This window comes from Pteronotus mesoamericanus, unplaced genomic scaffold, assembly GCF_021234165.1.
Source record: "Pteronotus mesoamericanus isolate MK-2021 breed Mesoamerican mustached bat unplaced genomic scaffold, CSHL_Meso_final contig_303, whole genome shotgun sequence".
NCBI lineage: Eukaryota > Metazoa > Chordata > Mammalia > Chiroptera > Mormoopidae > Pteronotus > Pteronotus mesoamericanus.
In genome coordinates, this window is record NW_026555130.1 from 48,020 (window position 1) to 71,176 (window position 23,157).

The window sequence follows — 23,157 nt, forward strand, 5'->3', positions numbered from 1 at the left end:
TGGTGCCTGATAGTGTAGTCTCTGGCTGCTTTTCAGCTCTCAGGTTAACACTTTCTTTCCTTTCATCACAAAGATTAAAGATGCCTGCAGTTAGTTCCCTTTCCATTCAAGCACCAACTGCTTTCAAGGAGGGTAGTGGGCAGGGAGGAAGAGGGCATTCTCTCCACCCCCCTCCCCTTTTGTATTTGAAGTAAGCAAACAGCTCGTTTGCGATTTTTACTGAGAAAATGTAAAAAGGTTTAAAGGCTCCTTCTTAAAATACTTCTCCATGTACCCATTAACAAATGAGGGTCTCAGGTGTCTTGGTGTTTAAAACTAGTAATTACTTAACCACCTCAATTTAAAACAATATATTACATAAGCATTAAACAGAATTAAGAGCCGAGAGTATTTTTACGAGATGTCATACATTTCTTGAGGATTAAGAATGTGATTAGAATTGCCTAGTACTTTTTTTCCTTCCCAAATGGAAAGACATATCTGTACCCAGATATTAATCAGTTTTGGGGCAGTAGCTTCTCTAGAAAGCAAGCATAATTTGGGCTAGCACATAAAAGGAGACTCCTTGGTTAAAGAGCAAAATTTGCCAGGTGGGGAGAGAGGAAAATGGAAGGAGGTAGAGAAAGCCACAGTGCTTACTGTGTATCACCGCCAGCCTTCATGGAAGACCTCAGCAAGGAAATTTCCAGGGAGGATGCTGATATTCTAAGCACCAGCATTCAGGAAAAGGAGTTCTGGTTGTCTCTGGGCCACTTAGTTACAGAAACTTGTCCTAAGTAGTCACTGGCTTGGCATTGGGGTAGATGAATTGGGAAATGTCCATATATTATAGTTAGGAAGTATCTGGATAAAAATTGCTGGAAACTTAATTTTTTTTTCGAAAAATTTTAAAAGATTTTTATTTTTAGAGAGGGAAGGGAAGGGAGAAAGAGAGAAATATCGACGTGTGAGAGATACATCAATCAGTTGCCCCACGCACACCCCCAACCAAGGACCTGACCCACAACCCAGGCATGTGCCCTGACCGGAAATCTAACAATCAATCTTTCCGTTAGAAGGCTGGCACTCAATCCACTGAGTCACACCAGCCAGGGTAGAATTCTTTATTGACAGAATCAATCAAATATTCATGGCAGAGCTGACCACAAAGACCCATCGCATCACACCATGACATTCAAATCAGATGTTATATGCGACTCCTTTTGACTCCACCGATTTTCTACAATGATTGCCCCATCCACTCAGTTTTTAGAGACAACAGCTTGCTCCAAATTCTTAAAATGATAAGCTAAAAGACAAAATAATCAAGTAAGCTATTAGACCTAATCAAAAATTGCTTAATATATTTCATTCTCTTCTTTGAACATTTTACTTAAGTGCTTTACTAGAGCTACTAGCTCAGGGTTCCCACCAAGTTCATCAATTTGTTTATAGGCTTTAGATTCAAGCTCTTTAAGAGTATTCCGAGTGTATTCAAAAGAACCTACGTTCTCAAGATAATGTACACAGTATTTTTTAATATCTATGTTTTCGGTTCTCTGGCGCAAGATATTCTGCACTTGGGTGCTTTCAGGCCTCAGCCAAATGGCATGAATAGTAGGGAATGAGAACTTTCCCTCTGTTATATCTTCACAAAAGCTTTTGTTTTCACTATATTCTTTGGAGTGTAGATTAGCATAATCATCTCTAATTTGGAAAAAGAGCCCAAGTGTATCAACTATTGGCTTTAAATCGTCTTTGTAATCAGAGAACAACTGCATGAGACCCACTGCTAATCCAAAGAGTCCACCTGTCTTCTGCAGCACCATAGCTTTATATTCCTCTTCAGTGGGACAAATGTAGTTATCCCTCCAATATATATCTAGGCCTTGTCCCTTATGGAGCTCCAAAAGCTGGCGGGTAAAAAGCTTTACTGCATCTGGGTGATCAAGGGTTAAGACTTTCTCCAGGCCAAGAAAGTATACATAATTGGCAGAATTGATGACAGATGGAATTCCATAGATGCTGTGTGTCACCGGAAAGCCACGGCGGAGTTTTGAATTGTCTTCAATATCATCGATGAGTAAACTGGCATTATGCAACATTTCTGTCACTTCGATGATAATCTAAAAAAAGACAATTGAAAATTTCATTTTTAAAAAAAATTTGAATTATTAATGGATGAGGGTCTCAGGTGCTTTAGTTTTTAAAACTAGTAATTACTTAGTAACCTCAATTTAAAACAATACATTGCATAAGCATTAAACAAAATTAAGAGCTAGGAGTATTTTTACATGATGTCATAAATTTCTTGGGGATTAAGAACGAGGTTAGAAGATTTCCGGCCAAGATGGAGGCATAGGTAGATACACTTTGCCTCCTCCCACAACCAAAAGGACAACAACAAATTTAAAAAGAAAAAATAACCGGAACTGCCTAAAAATCAAACTGTATAGAAGTCCGATGACAAAGGAGTTAAAGAAGAAACATTCATCTAGACCGGTAGGAGGGGCACAGAGGACTTGCAGCAAGGCGGTGGCTGCAGGACCGGGCAGGTGAGGCAGCGGCTGGCAGATCAGGTGGTCCCACACTGACGTGCAGATAAACTGGAGGAACAGCTGGGGAGCAAGACAGACCACACAACCCAGGGTTCCAGTGTGGGAAAAGCAAGCCTCAAAACCTCTGGAGGAAAAACCTGTGGGTATTGCAGTGGCAGGAGAAACCCTCAGCCTCACAGGAGAGTTGGCTAGAGGGACCCACGGGGTCCTAGAATGTACTCAAACCCACCCACCCAGAGTCAGCACCAGAGGGGTCCAATTTGCTTGTGGGTAGCTGGGGAAGTGACTGAAAGCCAGTGGAGAGCCAAGCAAGCAGCACTGTTCCCTCTCGGACCCCTCCCCAAAACAGCATCACAACCAGTGACCTGGGTTGCCCCTCCCTGGTGAATACCTAAGGCCACTCCCAACGTAACAGGGGCACTGAGACAAAGTGTGGCCCAAATGAAAGAACGGATCGAAGCTCCAAAAACAGAACTAAGTGAAGAATAGATACCCAACCTATCAGATGCGCAGTTCAAAACCCTGGTGATCTGGATGCTCACTAAATTGGAAGAGTATGGTCGCAAAATGGAGGAAAAAGCAAAGGCTATGCAAAGTGAAATAAAGAAAAATATACAGGGCACCAACAGTAAACAGAAGGAAACTGGGACTCTAATCAATGATTTGGACCAGAAGGAAGAGATAAACATTCAACCAGAACAGGATAAAGAAATTAGAATTCAAAAAAATGAGGAGAGGCTTAGTAACCTCTGGGACTTTAAATGATGATTCAACATCCAAATCACAGCAGTGCCAGGAGAAAAGGAAGACCAAGAAATTGAAAACTTATTTGAACAAATCATGAAGGAGAAATTCCCCAGTCTGGCCAAGGAAATAGACTTCCAGGAGATCCAGGAAGCTCAGAGAGTACCAGAGAAGTTGGACCCAAGGAAGCGCACACCAAGGCACATGATGATTAAGTTACCTAAGATTAAAGATAAGGAGAGAATCTTAAAAGCAGCAAGAGAAGAGTTACCAACAAAGGAGTTCCTGTAAGACTACCAGCTGATTTCTCAAAAGAAACCTTGCAGGCAAGAAAGGGCTGGCGAGAAATTTTCCAAGTCATGAAAAGCAAGGACCATGCACATCCAAGATTACTCTCTCCAGCAAAGCTCTCATTTAGAATGGAAGGGCAGATGAAGTGCTTCCCAGATAAGGTCAAGTTAAAGCAGTTCACTATCACCAAGCCCTTATTATATGAAATGTTAAAGGGACTTATCTAAGAAAAAGATCAAAAACTATGACCAGTAAAACAGAGGGGAGGGGTGAAGGGGGAAGAATAGGGTGAAAGGTGCAGGGAATAAGCAGCATAAATAGTTCACACAAAATAGGCAGTGGGAGGTTAAGAATAGTACAGGAAATGGAGAAGCCACGGAACTTACATGGACAACCCATGGACATGAACTATGAGGGAGGGATGCTGTGGGGTGGGGCAGGGTAGGGTGGGAGGCAATAAAGGGGAGAAAAAAATGGGACAACTGTAATCGCATAATCAATATATATTTAAAAGAAGGAAAAAAAAATGAGGTTAGAAATTGCCTAGATACCTGTAGCTTGTCTTCTGGGACTTTCAGCCAATGATTAAATGCCTGTGCAAGTTTGGTTCTCACTTGTTTACCTGCAATTACAGAATAACATTTGGTAATAAGTACTTTATTTAAAAAAAGTCAGAAATCTTCTTTAAAACCAACCACACCTGGTAAGTCCTCCCATCCAAGTACTAACCAGGCCCGACATGGTAAAACCTGCCCCATCAATCCAATACCCGCTGTGGAGCTTACCTTCTGCTGCGGGGCCACTACTGGCCCCTCCTGTCAAAAGTCACATTGCAAAACATACCACCTTAAAATTAGGGCAGGCAAAAGGGATTCTAAAGTACTGCAGCAGCCCACCAGGAAGCCCACTACCTTCCTCCCAACGTGTATCCACAACTTTGGAATACAATGGGGGTTTTAGGAATTGTGATCTAATTCACTCCTTTTGGAAAAGATGCCAGTCTAGGTAGCAGCAGTTAACGAAGCACTGTTCATTTCAGAGAACACAGGTATTTTTAATAAAATGTGCATTGCTACTGAATTGCCTCATACAATTACCTCTTAAAGTTACCTACCGTTCCTTTATATTAGGGTTTCAGAGAGTGGACAGTTCTGCTAGTTTCCTACCAAAAGGTGAGAGTGCCACACCCTGAGTTATTGCCCTTTAACATCTAAGTTTGACCAGCGTCATTAGTTTTCTAATTTTCTCTTTTTCATAGATGGAACGCTCAAGAGGTCTTCGGTAGTAGTTATCACCGTAAGTTATTTTAGCCCAAATATAAAGAATGAAAGACAAAACCCACAACCAGTTCATTCAATATAAATGCTCTATAATCTCTCTGCTAAACTGAATGCATGGACATTCGAATTTCAGATTAGGTTTCAGAAGAAGAATTACGTAAGAAATTTCAGTAAACAACTACAATCTTTTCTAAGTCTTACCTGTTTTCTCTGTACCAATCACCCACACAAATGAATACACACTCTCATCACATAATATTCATAGGGGACAGTTTCACTTTCTGTGAGCAGTTTAACAGAAGGGATTAGGGTTCAAGCAGCAGCATCTTCTATCTACTAACATTTAAGGTGAACGTGGGCTGGGTAGCTAGCTAGTAATTACATACTTTATACATTTGACCTACTTTCCAGTCTAACAAAGGTCATTCTGGGCCATACCTACAATGCACAACGATGCCAAGGCACCCGTCACACATTGGGAAGATGAAGAACACAGAAACTATCAAGGTGGAACCACATTTTTCCTTTCATTTCAGATTGTATGCAGGGAACAGTGCAGTCAATGGCTTCGCTTACAGGTGCTACAGTTGTAATATTCCCCCCTGCCACCCCCCCGCCCCCGATAGATTCTAGGGTCTGGCTTGATACTTTCAGTCCCCAAATAGTTTGTAATAGAGGTTAGACACAGAGATCCTTCAAAAGTAAAATCAACAATAATTGTTTTCTTTTTAAGATCTTAAAATGACCAACTCTCTCCTGCAGCCCCTTTTCTTCCTCTACTCCCAACTCACCCTCTCCCTGGGGACTTGCACTACAGCAAATAAGTAAACATCAAATGCACTAATTTCAGAAAATCCTAATATCAGTAATTATAATCTTATTAACAAAAGTAACTTTATAACAGAAGGTCTGGCCCACCTCTAAGTCACTTTAGTAACCCTTGAAACTTTCTGTGAAAAATGGCTTTATTATGCATAATGTAATCTCCTTTAGATTATATTCTATCATGGATGAAGTATATATTTGATTAAAAAAGGTGAGGTACCTAATGAAAGTTTTAATATTTAATTTTCAAAAACTTTATTCATGACACATATTTTACAAAAAAATACTCCCCATCCCCTGCAAATGAGGTAAAAAAATAAAATCCACCTCCCAACTCCCTGGGCTCACTGCCGCCAATTCCCTCCAAATAAAGGGGGGAAAAACCCAAAAACTGAAAAGAAGAGTCCCCAAACCCCTCCAAACAAGCAGTATATTTCCCCAGGGGAAGTCGAATTTACACTGGAGCTGCTGGGAGCTAAGGCCATCTTCTCCCTCTAGAAACTTTCAAAGAGCATAGGAAGAGAAAAAGAAATACAGAAGGAAACAAAGTAGATCGCCAGTCAATCTGGAGGGGCCTGAGCCAAAACACCGGGCGGTGGGTGGTAGACAGGGAAGGACTGGAGCAGGCAGGCGGGACGGTGAAAGACAGGGAGATGATGGAGAGAAGGTAACAAGCAGGACCGTTTGGTGTCATTCCAGAGACCTGGGCTAAACAAACAAACAAACAAACACACACACACCTATACGCTACCCCTGGGTAGCCCCTAAGGGGGTGAACTGAGAGGAAAACAGGGCAAGCGGCTTGGGCAGCTGAGTCCCTGGCAGGTCCCTGGAGGTAAGAAGCAGCCCCTGCCCCACTCCCTGGGGCAGGTTCCTCCTCAGCAGATCGGGATGGGTTCTCCCCTTTCCACAGTATCTTTTTTGAAAATTTTTTTCCATCCAGGTCATCTTCTGGTTTTAAGTATGTCATCTAGAACATATATTAAGGACCCATGGGCATGGACAATGGTGTGGGGATTGACTCTGGGAGTCGGGGGCGGGCTGAGTGGAGGAGGGCAAAGAGGGAAAAATTGGGACAACTGTAACAGCATAAACAAGAAAATATTATATAGTTTTCTAATGGTTTAAAATATTACTTCCAGATAATGAGGATTAAAGAACTGCTACAGAAGTTAATTGCATAGGATAACCATAATGGTTAAAATGTAACTATGGGTAGTCTGTGTTTTGCACAGTAGCTGGAGTGTCTGGAGTGGGAGATACTTTTTAGACTCTTGTTAGCACTGATAACAGGTTCCAGCCAGTTTTGCCAACTTGTTACAAAAGAAGTCCAGCAACAGATGGGTAGAGAGCAGGGGAAACAGTGCCATGTTTCTCAATGGAAGACCTTGAAGTAAGCAAAGCTACTAGCTGCTGAATGAACACCACTCAAAAGCAGTCTTCTTACAGCTTTTTCGTAAACAGAGGCGGCTTTCCCTTGCATTCTCCATTTGTCTTCCCTCCATTCTTCTGAAGCCCTGACATTAGCAGGTGTGTCTTCATTAGGCCCTACCATAATAAAGCTGACACTACGCACAATGGTTTCCAAGGTGTAGCTAGGGAGGTTCTACACTTCTGGCTTTGATGACCATAGTTATCTTCTCCAGACTCATAAAAAATAGAAATGCACATACTTCCACTGAGGAGTGCTCACTGTAGAACAGAAATGAAAATGTGTTTATTGTGATGGAGATGAGATCATCATTAGACTAAAGTTTAGCATTGGTTTTCATGGTTGTTATCACCTTTTATATTATTCCTGTGAGAAAGAGCATTCCAAGTAATTGGTTTATAAATAAATTTTTATTAAAAGAACTTACACTTATATGTATGAATTTTTACTATTATCATTTTTCCAAAGTTAAGAAATAGCACAATAAAACATGTACATACACATGAACACGATTAGGCAGGTGTAACTGTAGGAAGCCATGTCTGAGAGGTCCATCTTTATATAGGAATAATGGGGGTTATGCTTTTAGGTAATGTGATTTAGATGTGTCACTATTTGTTGCACAAATTGGCATAGGTTTTCCTAACCTACCTACAGCAATGTGTGGCATCCATAAAGAATAAAACCTTCAAAAAGATATTCAAATGTTTTAAGTATTTTTATTTTAGCTATGGTATATACTTGGATATTTTTAATGGGTACTTTAAATATGTCCCTTTTAAGAACAAAAGATCATTTTCCTCATATGTATAACCTTAAATAGAAAAATCTCAAGAGCTGGCAAGTCTAACCTCTTCTGCATGCTAATATTTGAATGACCACTATTACATAAAAACACCCTATATGGCTGGTAACTGAACTGCTACCTGGTAATTGAAGCAAGTACTTGTAGGGTTCTAGAAGAATTCTTTCGACTTTTTCTTGAGTCTTCTCCATTGTTTCTGAATTTCAAAGCTAATCTGTTAAAAAAGAGAAACGTGTATGATCTCATTAACTGGATTATCTTGAGTGCGACACTGCAAAGGAATTTCTATCTCATGGTGTTTTTGTAAAGCCAAAATTTCAGTTTTGGTCTAAAAGAAAATTCTATATATAATGCAATCTTGAAAACATTATGCAAAGTGAAAGAAGCCAGTCATAAAAGACCACATATTATATGATTCCATTTATATGAAATGTTCAAAACAGGCAAATCTATAGAGACAGAAAGTAGATTAATAGTTGCCTATGTTAGGGTAGGGGGAATACGGAGTGACTGCTAATGAGAACTCAGTTTCTTTTGGGGGGAGCATCAAAATGTTCTAAAATTAGACTGTGGTGGTAGTTGCACAACCCAGTGAGTATACTGAAACCCCTCTAATTATATACTTCAAACAGATGAACTATATCATATGTAAATTATATCTCATTTAAGAAAAAGGGAAGTTTTCACTGAAGTAATTGATCAAAGTATTCACCTGTATTTTCAAGTTACAAAACTTATATTAAGTTTTTCCTATTTACTCATCTATAAAAGGCTTATATTGTTGTATTAAATCAATGTTAAAACAAATCTACAGAGTTTGACTCTTCTATGTTTAATTGAGTATATAAATGAGTAAACATACTTTTTCCTATGAGCATTAAGATGAATGTTTTATATATTAAAATTTAAGAGGACATTTTTCTCCTGTATTTTCTGTACAATCAGTCCATTTCAGAGATTCTGATTTAAGATCTGCATTAACCTGAATGCAATTATATTAAAAATATTCCCCTGCCATTGATTTATTATTTTGAATTTTATGTATACTTCAATATTTCCCAGCATATCAATAACTCATGGTCTTCCTAGAATCCTCATTATTGAATCTCTATTACTCTGTAAAAAATCTACTATTTGTCCTCATATTAGGAGTTTTCTAACTGCTCTGACATCTTTGGCACATTTTAGGAGATTTTTCCCCTTTATCTGCTTTCTTTTCCTTCTTGGGACAATGATTTGATCTTTAGGATCATGAACCTAAAGAGCTGAAAAGTGCATTTTTTTTTTTTGTAATTTATTCTTGAGTATGTACGTGAAACAATCTTAAAAATGTTAGCAAACCATCAAAGGAAATTATCTTAGTAACGTGATTTCAAAGAGAAACATTCCATACAGAAAATTTCTATATTTACCTTAACCAATAATTAATACTAAGTACGTCACAAGGGAAATAAAGTCCAGAAAATATTTTGAAATAATCCAAAAAAACAGATCAGTAACCAATCACGTACACTGTTTAAGTACTGACATAGGTTATCTCATTCTTAAGAGATAAAAGAAGGTAACATGCAGGAAGAATAACTGATACAACGCTAGAAGAGCAAAAAGCACCTCTTAAAGGCGTCTCTAAACCAAGTAGTACCCATCTCTTTCCATATTTATCTCTTTCACAGCCTTCGGGGTACATTTGACTTAACTTAAAAATCAGTGAGACTAACTTTCAAGAATTCTCTTTTGTCGCTGAATCAGTGACATGTAACTCTGTTGAATGGAAATCTAACCTTTGTTTTAATTCTTACTTGATGCTTTTTTTTACTTAAAATATTAGTTATGAATTTTTAAAAATTATTCCTTTCTGAGCTCACTCAGGTAAGTTTAAGAACATCCACTTAACAAGTCAATTAATATTCCTTTCCCAAAGGACTGTTTATACCCAAGACTTCTCAGCAGTGGGAAGACATAGGAATCTCAATTTTTCTAGGTATTTTCTAGGTCTCAGGGGTTCTACACTCTGTAGCACATGGTCTGACCTGCCCCCCCTTTTTTAAACTCAAAGACCTCCACTTTATTTCAGCCAGGAATTTCGGCTCTCTTGTACTAGACTGAAATGTAAAGAGGTATTAGTTTGTTACCGACCTCTATTAATTTATCAGATTGACTAACACTAGAGAACAGCTATGTGAGTCCGAAACTACTCACTTTCAAAAACTAAAACTGCTTTAATTTTGTTCAAACACTGGATGGATGAACAAACACAAAAATCAGGTTCTCTCTTACCGTTACTACTACAATAACTTCCAGATTGGGTTCCCCGCATTAACTAGTGATCTTTGCAAAATTCAGATCTTCGAAAGGGATCTCTCGTCTCGACTGAACAAAAACTCCTTAACAAATTGTGTAAGGTTCTGCGTCCCCATCCCTCCAGCTTCCGTTGCTCGTACTTCAAAAGCTCCCTCTGACACAACGCTTTCCAACATGTTAATCTTTTTGTCTGAAATGTTCTTTTCAACAGAAAACACTTCAACTCTCAGGTCGATCCTCTCCGGCTCGGGTAAGCCTTCCTTTAGGTCCCTAAGCCAAATCCCCTAACTCGCTTTCTCCAATTACCAACTAACTGCTCCGTACCACTCACCGCTGCTGGAATTTCACACTCGCACGTGTCCGCTTTGCGCTCAGTAAATACGGGAGGTACTGACCTAACGAACGGAAAGTGCTCTCTACCGCGTTAAGAGCATGAAATCATGCACATAAAAAATGAAAACATCAAGGGAACAGTCTGGTTTCAAACTGTCTCAACAGCGACATACAAATGTAAGCGCAGCTGTGGAGCGAAGAGATCGCTTCCACTCCACTGCGGGAGACGACAGGTCTGTAGAAGACGGCCTGAAGTGCTGGCGGGGAATTCAAACAACTCCGAGGCCGACTTCCATCAGTGGCTTGGCAGAGAGCCCCCGGAGTCTACTCTGCCAGCAGAGCCGAGGGTCCGCGGAGCCCCGCTCACTCTCCCTTCAGACGCCTCCTTTCCGCTCCGCGCCCTCCGACTCCTCCCCTTCTCCAGCAAGCGGACAGAAAATTCGTACACAATCCGGTTCAGCATCCGGGTCCTCACCCTCCTTCTTTCTTTACTCCAGCCCCGCCCGCCTCCCCATCCGGGTCCCCCCAGCCGCCACCGCCACTGCCGCTCACGGTTCAACGATGAGGTCACAGCTGTCGCGCTGCCGGTCCAGGAGTAGCAATACCAAGCATCAACTTCCCACTTTATAGTTCAAGCCGCGGTTCCTCCTCACGCTGACAGGAACGCCTCTCCCTACTTCATAACTGAACTCTCCGCCCTCCTCCGCCAACAGTGCCGCCGCATTACTCTGTTCAGGAAAATGCGCCATCCCGGTCACACTGCGCAGGCGTCGTTGACACCTCCCCTCTGCTGTGTTGCCCCGCCCCTTCCCCGCTGCCCCCGTTTCACGCAGGCGCGGGGCGTTGCGGGTCTTGCAGTTTTCGAGGGCATGGGCTTGCGCACTGGCCCCACAAGTGGGACTACATTTCCCGGGAAGCTTTGAGGTGTAACTTTCTGTTTCCATAGAACTGGTGGGAAAATGGCGTCGTTGTTTGTATCCAGAGGGCCAATAAGGGACAAGGTGTAGGCGGGTCCTTATTGGCCCTCTGGATACAAACAACGACGCCATTTTCCCACCAGTTCTATGGAAACAGAAAGTTACACCTCAAAGCTTCCCGGGAAATGTAGTCCCACTTGTGGGGCCAGTGCGCAAGCCCATGCCCTCGAAAACTGCAAGACCCGCAACGCCCCGCGCCTGCGTGAAACGGGGGCAGCGGGGAAGGGGCGGGGCAACACAGCAGAGGGGAGGTGTCAACGACGCCTGCGCAGTGTGACCGGGATGGCGCATTTTCCTGAACAGAGTAATGCGGCGGCACTGTTGGCGGAGGAGGGCGGAGAGTTCAGTTATGAAGTAGGGAGAGGCGTTCCTGTCAGCGTGAGGAGGAACCGCGGCTTGAACTATAAAGTGGGAAGTTGATGCTTGGTATTGCTACTCCTGGACCGGCAGCGCGACAGCTGTGACCTCATCGTTGAACCGTGAGCGGCAGTGGCGGTGGCGGCTGGGGGGACCCGGATGGGGAGGCGGGCGGGGCTGGAGTAAAGAAAGAAGGAGGGTGAGGACCCGGATGCTGAACCGGATTGTGTACGAATTTTCTGTCCGCTTGCTGGAGAAGGGGAGGAGTCGGAGGGCGCGGAGCGGAAAGGAGGCGTCTGAAGGGAGAGTGAGCGGGGCTCCGCGGACCCTCGGCTCTGCTGGCAGAGTAGACTCCGGGGGCTCTCTGCCAAGCCACTGATGGAAGTCGGCCTCGGAGTTGTTTGAATTCCCCGCCAGCACTTCAGGCCGTCTTCTACAGACCTGTCGTCTCCCGCAGTGGAGTGGAAGCGATCTCTTCGCTCCACAGCTGCGCTTACATTTGTATGTCGCTGTTTAGACAGTTTGAAACCAGACTGTTCCCTTGATGTTTTCATTTTTTATGTGCATGATTTCATGCTCTTAACGCGGTAGAGAGCACTTTCCGTTCGTTAGGTCAGTACCTCCCGTATTTACTGAGCGCAAAGCGGACACGTGCGAGTGTGAAATTCCAGCAGCGGTGAGTGGTACGGAGCAGTTAGTTGGTAATTGGAGAAAGCGAGTTAGGGGATTTGGCTTAGGGACCTAAAGGAAGGCTTACCCGAGCCGGAGAGGATCGACCTGAGAGTTGAAGGGTTTTCTGTTGAAAAGAACATTTCAGACAAAAAGATTAACATGTTGGAAAGCGTTGTGTCAGAGGGAGCTTTTGAAGTACGAGCAACGGAAGCTGGAGGGATGGGGACGCAGAACCTTACCCAATTTGTTAAGGAGTTTTTGTTCAGTCGAGACGAGAGATCCCTTTCGAAGATCTGAATTTTGCAAAGATCACTAGTTAATGCGGGGAACCCAATCTGGAAGTTATTGTAGTAGTAACGGTAAGAGAGAACCTGATTTTTGTGTTTGTTCATCCATCCAGTGTTTGAACAAAATTAAAGCAGTTTTAGTTTTTGAAAGTGAGTAGTTTCGGACTCACATAGCTGTTCTCTAGTGTTAGTCAATCTGATAAATTAATAGAGGTCGGTAACAAACTAATACCTCTTTACATTTCAGTCTAGTACAAGAGAGCCGAAATTCCTGGCTGAAATAAAGTGGAGGTCTTTGAGTTTAAAAAAGGGGGGGGCAGGTCAGACCATGTGCTACAGAGTGTAGAACCCCTGAGACCTAGAAAATACCTAGAAAAATTGAGATTCCTATGTCTTCCCACTGCTGAGAAGTCTTGGGTATAAACAGTCCTTTGGGAAAGGAATATTAATTGACTTGTTAAGTGGATGTTCTTAAACTTACCTGAGTGAGCTCAGAAAGGAATAATTTTTAAAAATTCATAACTAATATTTTAAGTAAAAAAAAGCATCAAGTAAGAATTAAAACAAAGGTTAGATTTCCATTCAACAGAGTTACATGTCACTGATTCAGCGACAAAAGAGAATTCTTGAAAGTTAGTCTCACTGATTTTTAAGTTAAGTCAAATGTACCCCGAAGGCTGTGAAAGAGATAAATATGGAAAGAGATGGGTACTACTTGGTTTAGAGACGCCTTTAAGAGGTGCTTTTTGCTCTTCTAGCGTTGTATCAGTTATTCTTCCTGCATGTTACCTTCTTTTATCTCTTAAGAATGAGATAACCTATGTCAGTACTTAAACAGTGTACGTGATTGGTTACTGATCTGTTTTTTTGGATTATTTCAAAATATTTTCTGGACTTTATTTCCCTTGTGACGTACTTAGTATTAATTATTGGTTAAGGTAAATATAGAAATTTTCTGTATGGAATGTTTCTCTTTGAAATCACGTTACTAAGATAATTTCCTTTGATGGTTTGCTAACATTTTTAAGATTGTTTCACGTACATACTCAAGAATAAATTACAAAAAAAAAAAATGCACTTTTCAGCTCTTTAGGTTCATGATCCTAAAGATCAAATCATTGTCCCAAGAAGGAAAAGAAAGCAGATAAAGGGGAAAAATCTCCTAAAATGTGCCAAAGATGTCAGAGCAGTTAGAAAACTCCTAATATGAGGACAAATAGTAGATTTTTTACAGAGTAATAGAGATTCAATAATGAGGATTCTAGGAAGACCATGAGTTATTGATATGCTGGGAAATATTGAAGTATACATAAAATTCAAAATAATAAATCAATGGCAGGGGAATATTTTTAATATAATTGCATTCAGGTTAATGCAGATCTTAAATCAGAATCTCTGAAATGGACTGATTGTACAGAAAATACAGGAGAAAAATGTCCTCTTAAATTTTAATATATAAAACATTCATCTTAATGCTCATAGGAAAAAGTATGTTTACTCATTTATATACTCAATTAAACATAGAAGAGTCAAACTCTGTAGATTTGTTTTAACATTGATTTAATACAACAATATAAGCCTTTTATAGATGAGTAAATAGGAAAAACTTAATATAAGTTTTGTAACTTGAAAATACAGGTGAATACTTTGATCAATTACTTCAGTGAAAACTTCCCTTTTTCTTAAATGAGATATAATTTACATATGATATAGTTCATCTGTTTGAAGTATATAATTAGAGGGGTTTCAGTATACTCACTGGGTTGTGCAACTACCACCACAGTCTAATTTTAGAACATTTTGATGCTCCCCCAAAAGAAACTGAGTTCTCATTAGCAGTCACTCCGTATTCCCCCTACCCTAACATAGGCAACTATTAATCTACTTTCTGTCTCTATAGATTTGCCTGTTTTGAACATTTCATATAAATGGAATCATATAATATGTGGTCTTTTATGACTGGCTTCTTTCACTTTGCATAATGTTTTCAAGATTGCATTATATATAGAATTTTCTTTTAGACCGAAACTGAAATTTTGGCTTTACAAAAACACCATGAGATAGAAATTCCTTTGCAGTGTCGCACTCAAGATAATCCAGTTAATGAGATCATACACGTTTCTCTTTTTTAACAGATTAGCTTTGAAATTCAGAAACAATGGAGAAGACTCAAGAAAAAGTCGAAAGAATTCTTCTAGAACCCTACAAGTACTTGCTTCAATTACCAGGTAGCAGTTCAGTTACCAGCCATATAGGGTGTTTTTATGTAATAGTGGTCATTCAAATATTAGCATGCAGAAGAGGTTAGACTTGCCAGCTCTTGAGATTTTTCTATTTAAGGTTATACATATGAGGAAAATGATCTTTTGTTCTTAAAAGGGACATATTTAAAGTACCCATTAAAAATATCCAAGTATATACCATAGCTAAAATAAAAATACTTAAAACATTTGAATATCTTTTTGAAGGTTTTATTCTTTATGGATGCCACACATTGCTGTAGGTAGGTTAGGAAAACCTATGCCAATTTGTGCAACAAATAGTGACACATCTAAATCACATTACCTAAAAGCATAACCCCCATTATTCCTATATAAAGATGGACCTCTCAGACATGGCTTCCTACAGTTACACCTGCCTAATCGTGTTCATGTGTATGTACATGTTTTATTGTGCTATTTCTTAACTTTGGAAAAATGATAATAGTAAAAATTCATACATATAAGTGTAAGTTCTTTTAATAAAAATTTATTTATAAACCAATTACTTGGAATGCTCTTTCTCACAGGAATAATATAAAAGGTGATAACAACCATGAAAACCAATGCTAAACTTTAGTCTAATGATGATCTCATCTCCATCACAATAAACACATTTTCATTTCTGTTCTACAGTGAGCACTCCTCAGTGGAAGTATGTGCATTTCTATTTTTTATGAGTCTGGAGAAGATAACTATGGTCATCAAAGCCAGAAGTGTAGAACCTCCCTAGCTACACCTTGGAAACCATTGTGCGTAGTGTCAGCTTTATTATGGTAGGGCCTAATGAAGACACACCTGCTAATGTCAGGGCTTCAGAAGAATGGAGGGAAGACAAATGGAGAATGCAAGGGAAAGCCGCCTCTGTTTACGAAAAAGCTGTAAGAAGACTGCTTTTGAGTGGTGTTCATTCAGCAGCTAGTAGCTTTGCTTACTTCAAGGTCTTCCATTGAGAAACATGGCACTGTTTCCCCTGCTCTCTACCCATCTGTTGCTGGACTTCTTTTGTAACAAGTTGGCAAAACTGGCTGGAACCTGTTATCAGTGCTAACAAGAGTCTAAAAAGTATCTCCCACTCCAGACACTCCAGCTACTGTGCAAAACACAGACTACCCATAGTTACATTTTAACCATTATGGTTATCCTATGCAATTAACTTCTGTAGCAGTTCTTTAATCCTCATTATCTGGAAGTAATATTTTAAACCATTAGAAAACTATATAATATTTTCTTGTTTATGCTGTTACAGTTGTCCCAATTTTTCCCTCTTTGCCCTCCTCCACTCAGCCCGCCCCCGACTTCCAGAGTCAATCCCCACACCATTGTCCATGCCCATGGGTCCTTAATATATGTTCTAGATGACATACTTAAAACCAGAAGATGACCTGGATGGAAAAAAATTTTCAAAAAAGATACTGTGGAAAGGGGAGAACCCATCCCGATCTGCTGAGGAAGAACCTGCCCCAGGGAGTGGGGCAGGGGCTGCTTCTTACCTCCAGGGATCTGCCAGGGACTCAGCTGCCCAAGCCGCTTGCCCTGTTTTCCTCTCAGTTCACCCCCTTAGGGGCTACCCAGGGGTAGCGTATAGGTGTGTGTGTGTGTGTTTGTTTGTTTGTTTAGCCCAGGTCTCTGGAATGACACCAAACGGTCCTGCTTGTTACCTTCTCTCCATCTCCCTGTCTTTCACCGTCCCGCCTGCCTGCTCCAGTCCTTCCCTGTCTACCACCCACCGCACGGTGTTTTGGCTCAGGCCCCTCCAGATTGACTGGCGATCTACTTTGTTTCCTTCTGTATTTCTTTTTCTCTTCCTATGCTCTTTGAAAGTTTCTAGAGGGAGAAGATGGCCTTAGCTCCCAGCAGCTCCAGTGTAAATTCGACTTCCCCTGGGGAAATATACTGCTTGTTTGGAGGGGTTTGGGGACTCTTTTTTTCAGTTTTTGGGTTTTTCCCCCCTTTATTTGGAGGGAATTGGCGGCAGTGAGCCCAGGGAGTTGGGAGGTGGATTTTATTTTTTTACCTCATTTGCAGGGGATGGGAGTATTTTTTTGTAAAATATGTGTCATGAATAAAGTTTTTGAAAATTAAATATTAAAACTTTCATTAGGTACCTCACCTTTTTTAATCAAATATATACTTCATCCATGATAGAATATAATCTAAAGGAGATTACATTATGCATAATAAAGCCATTTTTCACAGAAAGTTTCAAGGGTTACTAAAGTGACTTAGAGGTGGGCCAGACCTTCTGTTATAAAGTTACTTTTGTTAATAAGATTATAATTACTGATATTAGGATTTTCTGAAATTAGTGCATTTGATGTTTACTTATTTGCTGTAGTGCAAGTCCCCAGGGAGAGGGTGAGTTGGGAGTAGAGGAAGAAAAGGGGCTGCAGGAGAGAGTTGGTCATTTTAAGATCTTAAAAAGAAAACAATTATTGTTGATTTTACTTTTGAAGGATCTCTGTGTCTAGCCTCTATTTCAAACTATTTGGGGACTGAAAGTATCAAGCCAGACCCTAGAATCTATCGGGGGCGGGGGGGTGGCAGGGGGGAATATTACAACTGTAGCACCTGTAAGCGAAGCCATTGACTGCACTGTTCCCTGCATACAATCTGAAATGAAAGGAAAAATGTGGTTCCACCTTGATAGTTTCTGTGTTCTTCATCTTCCCAATGTGTGACGGGTGCCTTGGCATCGTTGTGCATTGTAGGTATGGCCCAGAATGACCTTTGTTAGACTGGAAAGTAGGTCAAATGTATAAAGTATGTAATTACTAGCTAGCTACCCAGCCCACGTTCACCTTAAATGTTAGTAGATAGAAGATGCTGCTGCTTGAACCCTAATCCCTTCTGTTAAACTGCTCACAGAAAGTGAAACTGTCCCCTATGAATATTATGTGATGAGAGTTTGTGTATTCATTTGTGTGGGTGATTGGTACAGAGAAAACAGGTAAGACTTAGAAAAGATTGTAGTTGTTTACTGAAATTTCTTACGTAATTCTTCTGAAACCTAATCTGAAATTCGAATGTCCATGCATTCAGTTTAGCAGAGAGATTATAGAGCATTTATATTGAATGAACTGGTTGTGGGTTTTGTCTTTCATTCTTTATATTTGGGCTAAAATAACTTACGGTGATAACTACTACCGAAGACCTCTTGAGCGTTCCATCTATGAAAAAGAGAAAATTAGAAAACTAATGACGCTGGTCAAACTTAGATGTTAAAGGGCAATAACTCAGGGTGTGGCACTCTCACCTTTTGGTAGGAAACTAGCAGAACTGTCCACTCTCTGAAACCCTAATATAAAGGAACGGTAGGTAACTTTAAGAGGTAATTGTATGAGGCAATTCGGTAGCAATGCACATTTTATTAAAAATACCTGTGTTCTCTGAAATGAACAGTGCTTCGTTAACTGCTGCTACCTAGACTGGCATCTTTTCCAAAAGGAGTGAATTAGATCACAATTCCTAAAACCCCCATTGTATTCCAAAGTTGTGGATACACGTTGGGAGGAAGGTAGTGGGCTTCCTGGTGGGCTGCTGCAGTACTTTAGAATCCCTTTTGCCTGCCCTAATTTTAAGGTGGTATGTTTTGCAATGTGACTTTTGACAGGAGGGGCCAGTAGTGGCCCCGCAGCAGAAGGTAAGCTCCACAGCGGGTATTGGATTGATGGGGCAGGTTTTACCATGTCGGGCCTGGTTAGTACTTGGATGGGAGGACTTACCAGGTGTGGTTGGTTTTAAAGAAGATTTCTGACTTTTTTAAATAAAGTACTTATTACCAAATGTTATTCTGTAATTGCAGGTAAACAAGTGAGAACCAAACTTGCACAGGCATTTAATCATTGGCTGAAAGTCCCAGAAGACAAGCTACAGGTATCTAGGCAATTTCTAACCTCATTTTTTTTTCCTTCTTTTAAATATATATTGATTATGCGATTACAGTTGTCCCATTTTTTTCTCCCCTTTATTGCCTCCCACCCTACCCTGCCCCACCCCACAGCATCCCTCCCTCATAGTTCATGTTCATGGGTTGTCCATGTAAGTTCCGTGGCTTCTCCATTTCCTGTACTATTCTTAACCTCCCACTGCCTATTTTGTGTGAACTATTTATGCTGCTTATTCCCTGCACCTTTCACCCTATTCTTCCCCCTTCACCCCTCCCCTCTGTTTTACTGGTCATAGTTTTTGATCTTTTTCTTAGATAAGTCCCTTTAACATTTCATATAATAAGGGCTTGGTGATAGTGAACTGCTTTAACTTGACCTTATCTGGGAAGCACTTCATCTGCCCTTCCATTCTAAATGAGAGCTTTGCTGGAGAGAGTAATCTTGGATGTGCATGGTCCTTGCTTTTCATGACTTGGAAAATTTCTCGCCAGCCCTTTCTTGCCTGCAAGGTTTCTTTTGAGAAATCAGCTGGTAGTCTTACAGGAACTCCTTTGTTGGTAACTCTTCTCTTGCTGCTTTTAAGATTCTCTCCTTATCTTTAATCTTAGGTAACTTAATCATCATGTGCCTTGGTGTGCGCTTCCTTGGGTCCAACTTCTCTGGTACTCTCTGAGCTTCCTGGATCTCCTGGAAGTCTATTTCCTTGGCCAGACTGGGGAATTTCTCCTTCATGATTTGTTCAAATAAGTTTTCAATTTCTTGGTCTTCCTTTTCTCCTGGCACTGCTGTGATTTGGATGTTGAATCATCATTTAAAGTCCCAGAGGTTCCTAAGCCTCTCCTCATTTTTTTGAATTCTAATTTCTTTATCCTGTTCTGGTTGAATGTTTATCTCTTCCTTCTGGTCCAAATCATTGATTAGAGTCCCAGTTTCCTTCTGTTTACTGTTGGTGCCCTGTATATTTTTCTTTATTTCACTTTGCATAGCCTTTGCTTTTTCCTCCATTTTGCGACCATACTCTTCCAATTCAGTGAGCATCCAGATCACCAGGGTTTTGAACTGCGCATCTGATAGGTTGGGTATCTATTCTTCACTTAGTTCTGTTTTTGGAGCTTCGATCCATTCTTTCCTTTGGGCCACACTTTGTCTCAGTGCCCCTGTTACGTTGGGAGTGGCCTTAGGTATTCACCAGGGAGGGGCAACCCAGGTCACTGGTTGTGATGCTGTGTTGGGGTGGGGTCCGAGAGGGAACAGTGCTGCTTGCTTGGCTCTCCACTGGCTTTCAGTCACTTCCCCAGCTACCCACAAGCAAATTGGACCCCTCTGGTGCTGACTCTGGGTGGGTGGGTTTGAGTACATTCTAGGACCCCGTGGGTCCCTCTAGCCAACTCTCCTGTGAGGCTGAGGGTTTCTCCTGCCACCGCAATACCCACAGGTTTTTCCTCCAGAGGTTTTGAGGCTTGCTTTTCCCACACTGGAACCCTGGGTTGTGTGGTCTGTCTTGCTCCCCAGCTGTTCCTCCAGTTTATCTGCACGTCAGTGTGGGACCACCTGATCTGCCAGCCGCTGCCTCACCTGCCCGGTCCTGCAGCCACCGCCTTGCTGCAAGTCCTCTGTGCCCCTCCTACCGGTCTAGATGAATGTTTCTTCTTTAACTCCTTTGTCATCGGACTTCTATACAGTTTGATTTTTAGGCAGTTCCGGTTATTTTTTCTTTTTAAATTTGTTGTTGTCCTTTTGGTTGTGGGAGGAGGCAAAGTGTATCTACCTATGCCTCCATCTTGGCCGGAAATCTTCTAACCTCGTTCTTAATCCCCAAGAAATTTATGACATCATGTAAAAATACTCCTAGCTCTTAATTTTGTTTAATGCTTATGCAATGTATTGTTTTAAATTGAGGTTACTAAGTAATTACTAGTTTTAAAAACTAAAGCACCTGAGACCCTCATCCATTAATAATTCAAATTTTTTTAAAAATGAAATTTTCAATTGTCTTTTTTTAGATTATCATCGAAGTGACAGAAATGTTGCATAATGCCAGTTTACTCATCGATGATATTGAAGACAATTCAAAACTCCGCCGTGGCTTTCCGGTGACACACAGCATCTATGGAATTCCATCTGTCATCAATTCTGCCAATTATGTATACTTTCTTGGCCTGGAGAAAGTCTTAACCCTTGATCACCCAGATGCAGTAAAGCTTTTTACCCGCCAGCTTTTGGAGCTCCATAAGGGACAAGGCCTAGATATATATTGGAGGGATAACTACATTTGTCCCACTGAAGAGGAATATAAAGCTATGGTGCTGCAGAAGACAGGTGGACTCTTTGGATTAGCAGTGGGTCTCATGCAGTTGTTCTCTGATTACAAAGACGATTTAAAGCCAATAGTTGATACACTTGGGCTCTTTTTCCAAATTAGAGATGATTATGCTAATCTACACTCCAAAGAATATAGTGAAAACAAAAGCTTTTGTGAAGATATAACAGAGGGAAAGTTCTCATTCCCTACTATTCATGCCATTTGGCTGAGGCCTGAAAGCACCCAAGTGCAGAATATCTTGCGCCAGAGAACCGAAAACATAGATATTAAAAAATACTGTGTACATTATCTTGAGAACGTAGGTTCTTTTGAATACACTCGGAATACTCTTAAAGAGCTTGAATCTAAAGCCTATAAACAAATTGATGAACTTGGTGGGAACCCTGAGCTAGTAGCTCTAGTAAAGCACTTAAGTAAAATGTTCAAAGAAGAGAATGAAATATATTAAGCAATTTTTGATTAGGTCTAATAGCTTACTTGATTATTTTGTCTTTTAGCTTATCATTTTAAGAATTTGGAGCAAGCTGTTGTCTCTAAAAACTGAGTGGATGGGGCAATCATTGTAGAAAATCGGTGGAGTCAAAAGGAGTCGCATATAACATCTGATTTGAATGTCATGGTGTGATGCGATGGGTCTTTGTGGTCAGCTCTGCCATGAATATTTGATTGATTCTGTCAATAAAGAATTCTACCCTGGCTGGTGTGACTCAGTGGATTGAGTGCCAGCCTTCTAACGGAAAGATTGATTGTTAGATTTCCGGTCAGGGCACATGCCTGGGTTGTGGGTCAGGTCCTTGGTTGGGGGTGTGCGTGGGGCAACTGATTGATGTATCTCTCACACGTCGATATTTCTCTCTTTCTCCCTTCCCTTCCCTCTCTAAAAATAAAAATCTTTTAAAATTTTTCGAAAAAAAAATTAAGTTTCCAGCAATTTTTATCCAGATACTTCCTAACTATAATATATGGACATTTCCCAATTCATCTACCCCAATGCCAAGCCAGTGACTACTTAGGACAAGTTTCTGTAACTAAGTGGCCCAGAGACAACCAGAACTCCTTTTCCTAAATGCTGGTGCTTAGAATATCAGCATCCTCCCTGGAAATTTCCTTGCTGAGGTCTTCCATGAAGGCTGGCGGTGATACACAGTAAGCACTGTGGCTTTCTCTCCCTCCTTCCATTTTCCTCTCTCCCCACCTGGCAAATTTTGCTCTTTAACCAAGGAGTCTCCTTTTATGTGCTAGCCCAAATTATGCTTGCTTTCTAGAGAAGCTACTGCCCCAAAACTGATTAATATCTGGGTACAGATATGTCTTTCCATTTGGGAAGGAAAAAAAGTACTAGGCAATTCTAATCACATTCTTAATCCTCAAGAAATGTATGACATCTCGTAAAAATACTCTCGGCTCTTAATTCTGTTTAATGCTTATGTAATATATTGTTTTAAATTGAGGTGGTTAAGTAATTACTAGTTTTAAACACCAAGACACCTGAGACCCTCATTTGTTAATGGGTACATGGAGAAGTATTTTAAGAAGGAGCCTTTAAACCTTTTTACATTTTCTCAGTAAAAATCGCAAACGAGCTGTTTGCTTACTTCAAATACAAAAGGGGAGGGGGGTGGAGAGAATGCCCTCTTCCTCCCTGCCCACTACCCTCCTTGAAAGCAGTTGGTGCTTGAATGGAAAGGGAACTAACTGCAGGCATCTTTAATCTTTGTGATGAAAGGAAAGAAAGTGTTAACCTGAGAGCTGAAAAGCAGCCAGAGACTACACTATCAGGCACCAATTAACTTTATAGTGCCTTAACCCTGACTCCCTTTGTATCACTTCCAGCCCCACGCCCCT

At 40.9% G+C, this 23,157-nt stretch overlaps 2 protein-coding genes across 6 annotated transcripts; one reads left to right on the forward strand and one right to left on the reverse strand.

The window, feature by feature from the left end:
• Positions 1 to 869: 869 nt before the first annotated feature.
• Positions 870 to 11,303, reverse strand: LOC129072094 (geranylgeranyl pyrophosphate synthase). 3 transcript variants are annotated; one of them, XM_054575488.1, is made up of 4 exons: positions 11,101 to 11,303; positions 8,036 to 8,128; positions 4,124 to 4,194; positions 870 to 2,105 (listed from the first exon to the last, which is right to left on the reverse strand). In XM_054575488.1, exons 2-4 carry the CDS (start codon positions 8,103 to 8,105, stop codon positions 1,338 to 1,340), a joined length of 909 nt encoding a protein of 302 aa, XP_054431463.1. In that variant the 5' UTR covers positions 8,106 to 8,128; positions 11,101 to 11,303; the 3' UTR covers positions 870 to 1,337. The 3 variants fall into 3 exon arrangements, with proteins under 3 accessions (XP_054431463.1, XP_054431464.1, XP_054431465.1); XM_054575489.1 differs by lacking the exon at positions 11,101 to 11,303 and adding an exon at positions 10,722 to 10,925; XM_054575490.1 differs by lacking the exon at positions 8,036 to 8,128 and having other exon boundaries at positions 11,101 to 11,175.
• A 498-nt stretch (positions 11,304 to 11,801) lies between these two features.
• On the forward strand, positions 11,802 to 22,228 carry LOC129072095 (geranylgeranyl pyrophosphate synthase). Of its 3 annotated transcripts, none has more exons than XM_054575491.1 (4): positions 11,802 to 12,004; positions 14,977 to 15,069; positions 18,905 to 18,975; positions 20,993 to 22,228. In XM_054575491.1, the coding sequence occupies exons 2-4, from the start codon at positions 15,000 to 15,002 to the stop codon at positions 21,758 to 21,760; spliced, it is 909 nt and encodes a 302-aa protein (XP_054431466.1). In that variant the 5' UTR covers positions 11,802 to 12,004; positions 14,977 to 14,999; the 3' UTR covers positions 21,761 to 22,228. The 3 variants fall into 3 exon arrangements, with proteins under 3 accessions (XP_054431466.1, XP_054431468.1, XP_054431467.1); XM_054575492.1 differs by lacking the exon at positions 11,802 to 12,004 and adding an exon at positions 12,180 to 12,383; XM_054575493.1 differs by lacking the exon at positions 14,977 to 15,069 and having other exon boundaries at positions 11,931 to 12,004.
• Positions 22,229 to 23,157: the final 929 nt, after the last annotated feature.

Bases quoted from the DNA above. Each gene is read 5' to 3' on its own strand.
- LOC129072094 (XM_054575488.1), bottom strand. From the start codon at position 8,105: ATGGAGAAGACTCAAGAAAAAGTCGAAAGAATTCTTCTAGAACCCTAC. The intron at 4,195-8,035 runs GTAGCAGTTCAG...CTGTAATTGCAG, and splicing joins GTACTTGCTTCAATTACCAG to GTAAACAAGTGAGAACCAAA. The intron at 2,106-4,123 runs GTATCTAGGCAA...GTCTTTTTTTAG, and splicing joins TCCCAGAAGACAAGCTACAG to ATTATCATCGAAGTGACAGA.
- LOC129072095 (XM_054575491.1), top strand. From the start codon at position 15,000: ATGGAGAAGACTCAAGAAAAAGTCGAAAGAATTCTTCTAGAACCCTAC. The intron at 15,070-18,904 runs GTAGCAGTTCAG...CTGTAATTGCAG, and splicing joins GTACTTGCTTCAATTACCAG to GTAAACAAGTGAGAACCAAA. The intron at 18,976-20,992 runs GTATCTAGGCAA...GTCTTTTTTTAG, and splicing joins TCCCAGAAGACAAGCTACAG to ATTATCATCGAAGTGACAGA.